Source organism: Corvus kubaryi, unplaced genomic scaffold (assembly GCF_017639235.1).
Source record: "Corvus kubaryi isolate FWS band 111438036 unplaced genomic scaffold, C.kubaryi_AGA036_p1.0 133, whole genome shotgun sequence".
NCBI classification, from domain to species: Eukaryota; Metazoa; Chordata; class Aves; order Passeriformes; family Corvidae; genus Corvus; species Corvus kubaryi.
Window position 1 is genome coordinate 4,222,285 of NW_024580667.1, and position 7,352 is coordinate 4,229,636.

Sequence of the window (7,352 nt, forward strand, 5' to 3'; positions counted from 1 at the left end):
TATTATTGTCTGTTGCAATTCTGGTTAAGCTGAAGTTCCTGACATGTAGCATTTCTTTGTGGTCAGGGAGATAAATTTTGCCACAGCAATTGTATAACCAATTCATCACTTTGTTCAACTGCATGAATAACTAGCAACAATTAAAACCTCCCCCTCAAAAGAATTTCTACAGTGCCAATGGCAGAAGATAATTTATACATATTTTTGCCAAGAATCAGCAGCGTTTGCTGATCTGGACTGAACTTTCCATTGCCAGTGCCAATCAGCTGACCCACCTCAGAAGAGCAGAGTAAAGAATATGTGCTCTGTGACATGTTTTTGAGGCAATTGTCACAAACATCGGTTTGGACCTATTTTCACTCCAAATTCTAGAAGGATGGTAGAAATTAAAGTTTTTAGTCAGATAAGGTAAGCTGACAGTAAGAGGTATTGTATGCATGCATTGCAGTTTCCAAATTGTATCAATATTAAGAGTTATGAGAAAATTCAGAGACTGGAAAGTCACTAATTTCAAAATTACGTTTTCACTCAGCAGGTTTCCCAGTCACCTGGGCAGTAATACCACCTGACTAAAACAACTCCCTCAACAGTTATCTTGCTAACAAAGGGCTCTCCACAGGAGGAAGTCTTTTTAAGTTACTTGATTAAAACTTCCAATTCCAAGTTTACTTTCCTGCCATACTTGTTTTCAAATTCTGCATAAAAAATGAGGTGCTATTACATACTGCAATGCAGACTGCCCTGAAATCTGAAGAAGAGATGGTCAGACAAAAAAAGAGGAGAGACATTCAAGCCATCTAACTGTATACAGACCATATGGGAAACCTACACTTCCACAATCAAAAGAAGTTTGGTTCCTCCCAAGATTACTTCAGAGCAGAAACCTAAATCAGTGCCTTGAATGAGCTCTGCTTCAGTAATTACTTAAAGCAAAGCATCTTTGTTAAGGCACTGTGCTAAAAGCATTCAACTTGAATAACCAGGTAGCTTGATTTGCCTGGATCTTACAGCATGAAAAAGGTTAAGGATTCCAAGACACAGAAAACAGATTTTTCTGCGAATTAGCAAGTAACTTTGTGACCTTGTTGGATAAACCTCAATCAATCATTAATGTAAAACTGTAAAGGATTAAAATATACTGAAATTTTGAGAAGTATGTTGCAAACTAAATGAATAAAGGAAACTCCAAAAGCCAGGAATGTTTTATCACAGCTCCTGAAAATGGTATCAGTAAGAAGACAGTGTTGTGCAAACTGTGGCTTCTTTTCCTCAGCTTTCCCTGATTTGATCCTTCTTGTGAGCTGACTGTAACAGCAACACTGATTTGAATACTTTATCTGCTTACAAGAATTAAAACAAAGCAATTGTGCAACACTGATAAGCCAACAATATTTTTCAGGAGTTTGTAAAAATTCTGACATGGATACAAATACTGTAAGGGGCTCAGTCTCAGCTATTTCTTACTAAGAAGACATTTAAAATAATTAAAATAATCATGTATACTTTAACAAGTCCAAACTGATAATGACTTCTCATTATTTCTTCCTTTTAAAAACAAACATCAAATGAACCCCCCACAAAACAAACAAAACCCTTCACCCCAATAAAAGAAATTTCACACACTTCTAATCTATTCCGTTCAGGAGAGAAAATCACTAGAGAAATTCTCCCAGACTATAAAGTCACCTTTGATTTCAAGCATATGAACTAGATGACCTGCAAGAATTTATCATCAAAGAACAAGGATGGGTGGGTGTGTTTGTGTGCATACGTGCATGCATACAGCCATATATGCACGTAAAACATATTTATGCTTTGTAAGCTAATTCCATTGTTAGGCAGGGAAGTCCATGAATAACTGAAAAAGAAACTCAGATTTTCTACTAGACTACTGTTATAAAAATTATTAAAAGCATGTTCAAAGAAGTAGTTAACACTCTCTTACTGAACTTAGGTGTCTGAATTTTTGGAGATCATTTAAACACGCTAAAAGAAACTAAAGAACATCTTTCAACGCAGGTTACGATTTTACCTAGTTTCCTGACCTCTTGTAAAAAAAACCTTACATTTGCATTATTCCAACCCATCCAACTTTTAACAGACAAAATTTTATCTGAATTCCATTCTTACCTCAAGTTCTGTGGTGCTTCACCAAACAAACTGCAAATTTCTCTAATTTGTTTCAGTGCAGGAATGACCCATTTGTCATTTGTGCGAAGTTCTTCTATAAAACGATCTATCCACTGGATCTTTTGTGTATCTCGATCCTTGAAGAACAGCAGTTTATAATCAAAATCAAGTATACTGCAGTGCTATCAGAATTCCCTTTCTTTGTTTCCAACACAGAACATACAAAGTCAAACAAATACTGGATCACGTGAGTTCTGAAGCATAAAAGCATAACAAGCATCTGAGCAGCAGCACTACATGCTGAAAGAAGCTACCAGGGTGTTAAAAACTCCCTGCACTCAAGCACTCAGTACTTATTTAAGAAGTGTTTAAATAATTTGCTCTCTCTTCTTTCATTTATTTCTACTCTCTGTTATAAAATATCAAGAAACAATGAGAAACTGTTTCTTGACTTAACAAGATGGAAAATGAATTCATTTCATACCATAACAAATTACTACTCTGGCAGCCTTCCACAGAAGTTTGGGTGGGGAAGGAGAATGTCCAATATCTGAAAAGGATCTTGCTAGGTCCTTTCTAAAATTGTACAAGATAGATAAGGACTTACTGGCACAAAAAAACTCAACAAAACCCACTGAAACAAACTAACATGATTGAGTTTGGGAAAAAGCAAAGGGCGGGAGGCGCTGCTTTTCCTTTCTCCCTATTTATTTTGGTAGGGTTCTTTTCCAATTCTTCCGGTGTGCTAGTTACAGTATGTCACTGTGTCCTGTAACATTTCAAAAGTACCAGGATGTTGGTAGAACCATACAAATTTATGTAAGTAACACTTTTGTTAAATTACCCAATACCTTGAAGTTTTCTTGGGGAATGGAAGGAAACTCAGTGACTGATTTCATACTGGATTACTCACCTGTGAACAGCTGTAATCTAAGATTTTAATATGGGCACTAAGAGCCTGGTCCATGATATCAACTGGCACATCATCACTGTGAGCCAAATTCCATAGAAGATTCAGCACTTTGTGTGCCATCACACCATCCTTGTCATCCTCTGCAAGGCGACGAATTAACTCAAGCAGTTTCTCACGCTGTTTCTTGCTTGCATTCGTCCAACTTGCCTACAACAATATTTTAAAAAATATTATAGAAGCCTTTTTTTAAAAATTCCACACATAACCTGCACTGTTAACAAACAATGCAACAATGAAGTGATGCAACTACATAAAGAACTTCCACATTAGTTCCTGTCATTAATAATAAAGAGCAAATTAGAGCAATACATAAGCCAGACACAACTGAAGAGCTCTTCTAGTATTTACAACTACAGCTTATTCAACTTGAGGCTTAAAAAAGATGGCTCTTTGTTTTAAAGATCACAGATGGGCTTGTAAAAGTTAACATTATTACCACTGACAATTTCACCAACAATCAGACTGGACTCAGCTGTTTCTTTCAAATGCTTTCACAAAACTCTGGTGCTTACACTTAAAATTATTTCTTAAGTAACTTATAACCACTACGTAAATAAAACTTTAGTATCACTCATGCCTCTGAATCTGACTGAAACAAGTCACCTGCATTAAATTAACCTTTTCCTATATAGCAATATAGGAAATATATATTCAAGATAACATCACTTCATATTCAACTCTCAAGGTCAGACACAGCAGTTTAAACACAGAATTTATGAGCACTACGCTCAGTACCTGAACTACAGAACGTTAGACCCACGTTCACCAAACTGCAGGACCACACAAAACAAAGCACAAGTTGCATGTAAACCAAAATATGACTATAATGCATTTATCTAGAAAAAGAAAACAAGAGTCTACAAAGCTGGCTTGCATTTTCTAGTAGAGCAGACCATGTCCTAAAAGTGAAACAGTGAAACAAGCCAGAGAGCACCACTATTGGAAGCTGCAAATGTTAAATGCTATACATAAAAGCCAGTGAGTAACATAAACTTTCAGAAACTAGTTGTTTTGTCATTTCAAACAAATCACTATGTGTTTATAAACATTCAACTTTATCTTCCTGAGACTGTTTCATTTCGTATGTAAGCTAAACAGAGAGAAGTTATTACATGATAAAGAGGAAGTTGGGGGAGCAGGGAACGGAAGTCCTTGATCTCCTCCACTTAAAACATCAAAAGTAGCACTGCCCAGTAAACCTGACAAAACCTACTCTAGTGCCAGGAGAAAAAACATAATTTACTAAATCACCAACACTTCTTAATTTGGAACAAATGCAAAAAGGTATTTAAGATAAATAACTTATTTTATTTGGAAAATTCTATATTCCTGGCATTGCTAAATGTAACTTTAATACTACAGGCTTCAACAGACCTGCATTATCCTGAAGTGTTCAAACCAGAAAACAAAACTGTCTACTACTAAACAAACTTAAGCAGCCATTGTTTTAGACAGGAAGTAAACAGAAAATCTCGCAAGGAGCACTCATTAAAGAACAGTCTTTCTAGAACTAAGTATTACAGACTGCTGCTACACATTAAGAAGTCTTTTAACACAGAGAAACTGAGCAAATCTAAAAGAAGTAGAAAGTAAGACTGAAAAAGCCACAGATTTACACACTTCCTCGCAGCCCATTTCCTGAATACAGTCAAAACACATAATTACCTTAAAACAATCAAACAGGTGATCAAGCTGTTCAGGAGAGAAATCCCAAGCTAATTTTGCGAGGAGATCATGTACATTTTTTACAATGGCTTCATGTTTTCCTGCCTGTCAGGAAGAAAAAATAAGAATCCAACAACAATTCATATTAAGTCAAGCAGCAAGACATTCTACATCATTTTTACAGGAAGACTGTTAGAGGTGGCCAGCTGAAAATCTGATGCTGTGGGAGCAGCACAGCACACTGAATACTTCACTGGAAATTCAAAATATTTAGATTATCTTTTTAAGTGTAAGTATTTAAGTGAGCTTTGTGTGTGTCAGCACACAAGTATTTATTTAGAACATAAATACTGCAGCATCAAAATATTTATTTTTTTGTTCCTGCTACAAAATCAAGCTGGGATAGCTGACAGTAAAATCTAAAAGGATATTGTAACTTACAAACTGGTATTTTAATGTTTCGTGTGGCTTTTTATGGTTTGGGGTTTTTTTAATAAGAAATTACTCAAAATCCACTTCTGAATTTCACTGAGGTGTTTTAAGGTGTAAAACAATTTTTAGTATTTCCACAATTTCTCAGGCTGAAGTACTTCCTTTGTGTTAGTGGATTCACAGACAACTAAAGCCTTCTATTACAAACAACTTGTTACCAGACAACATTTTGAAGTCCAGCAGCTTTTAAACTTACAAACCCACCAATGAAACAACTAAGAACAAGATGCTGAGTTTTATATTAGACACAGTTTTAACTGAGAGTTTGTGTACATCCCAATTTTGACATTTAGGGAGGAAGACAATAAGGGAGGAAAAGTTAGTTCCATTTAACTCTGAGCTTGAAGAAAATTTTCTGCCCAGGCTGGAAAACACATCCTGTACTTTACATCTGCACTCAAAACCAAAAAATTGGGACTATGCAGACCAATAGCTGATTTACTGCAGAAAACTTTTCTCTAAGTGAGGAACAAAAACAGCAAAACATATACCTAGAATACATATTCTGATGTAATTAATCTTGTATACTATTAAAAATACATGTATAAGCACTTTTGAAATTCAATTCCTACTAAAAACTTCCGTAAGTAATTTAAAACCAAAACTAAAAACCAAAATCAGACTAATAGCTTTGTTACATGCTGTGCCTTAAATTCTTTATAGGGTGCCATAAATTTTTGTTTAAAAAAAAGTCATTTTAAGTAGTAATGTTTGTTTTCACATTATGGGTCAGATTGCAAGAGGAGGAATTACAAAACCCCTTTTCCACTTGACTTTGGAAAACATAATGTAATTTTTTTCCTCTTACCAGACCATTTCCTGGATAGAAAGAAAAACTGAGAGCATGCAGGGCAGAAAGAGTATCTATAATATAACAAATAAAAGGAGAAGTATGGCCAGCTCCTGGGGAGAGCAAGAAGAGCAAGAATAAAGTATATAACAACCTTGGTTTGGGAGGTTTTTAACAGATATAGGGAAGCCCTTAAGCACTGAAGAGTCTGGGGAAGCAGAACCAGACAGTGGGAGGAGGTAAGGAACCTGGTGTGTGACCTGCCAGCTTGCTGTGTGGGAACAGGGAAATGCCTGTAAAGTACCAATTAAATACCCCAGAACGTAAGTCATGAGACCTCAACCTCTGCCATTTTGCGTCTTGTACAGCTGGATCTTTCCCTGCAACTCCAGAGGCTGCAACTTAATGCTTGCATTTAGAGACTTCCAACATCATTCTTTGAATCAAATACACCCCTAAATTGTGAGCACTGGCTTTGTAAGACATGAAAACACTTCAGAAAATTAAAACTTAGGTCATCTTCTAAAGGCAAAAGCAGAATGATTACATTACCTTTAGTAATACTAAGAGTCTTAGGTGCATGCTCACCCTCTAAACCCAGGCAGAAACACAAGTGCTCGAGCCTGAAAGCAAAACCTCCCCACTGCTGCACTGAGGCTGAGCTAAAATAGCCTGTTATATAAAACTACACAGTAAATCAACTCCTCACTACTGAATTTCATGCCCCAGCTGCTCTTAGGAGCAGTCATTTAATAAGAACTTCTAAAAACTACTATACACAGGGAGTAGTGAAGTAGGTGAAAATCATTCTGTATTAGCAGATTTTGTTTTTTTCAATTTTTAGTCCATTATAGTCCCATGGTTAAAGCCACAGTGAAACCATCTACCTGAGTAAGTTACTTTCACACAAAAAAAGTACAGGACAAAACTACAGCAGGAGCAGTGCAGTAACCACCTACTTGAAAGCTTAAGAAGTGAGCAGAGCAAGTTGGGTATTTAAGAACATGGAACATTTCTTCTGAAATTACTCCTATTTATGCCTAATTTTTTTTTCAACTGTTGGGGTGGACCCATTTTTTAAGGGTTGCATCACATATTCACATTTTTCTGGAAGGGTAGAAAGTTTGACTTACTCTAGCTTATCCATATATCCTATTTCCAAGCACTAGGAGCAAGGTAATTGCTTGGAATACTTTTTTCCCCCAAATTTCAGATTTTTTTATCCCCCTATTAAAAGTGAGGCTCTGAAATAGGTCAAATAAGCCTACTAACAGCAAACTGACCTCTCAAGATCTTCCTCCC

General features: G+C 36.1%; 1 protein-coding gene across 4 annotated transcripts in view; it reads right to left on the minus strand.

Annotated features, from left to right (window-relative positions):
* Positions 1-7,352, minus strand: part of USP9X (ubiquitin specific peptidase 9 X-linked) — a 95,848-nt gene that overhangs the window by 52,286 nt on the left and 36,210 nt on the right. For all 4 annotated transcript variants that reach the window (XM_042034901.1, XM_042034892.1, XM_042034922.1 and 1 more), the window contains exons 11-13: positions 4,769-4,873; positions 3,044-3,250; positions 2,131-2,267 (exon numbers count right to left, since the gene is read on the minus strand). In XM_042034901.1, coding sequence (XP_041890835.1) covers positions 2,131-2,267; positions 3,044-3,250; positions 4,769-4,873 — 449 coding nt within the window. The remainder of the gene's footprint in view (positions 1-2,130; positions 2,268-3,043; positions 3,251-4,768; positions 4,874-7,352) is intronic.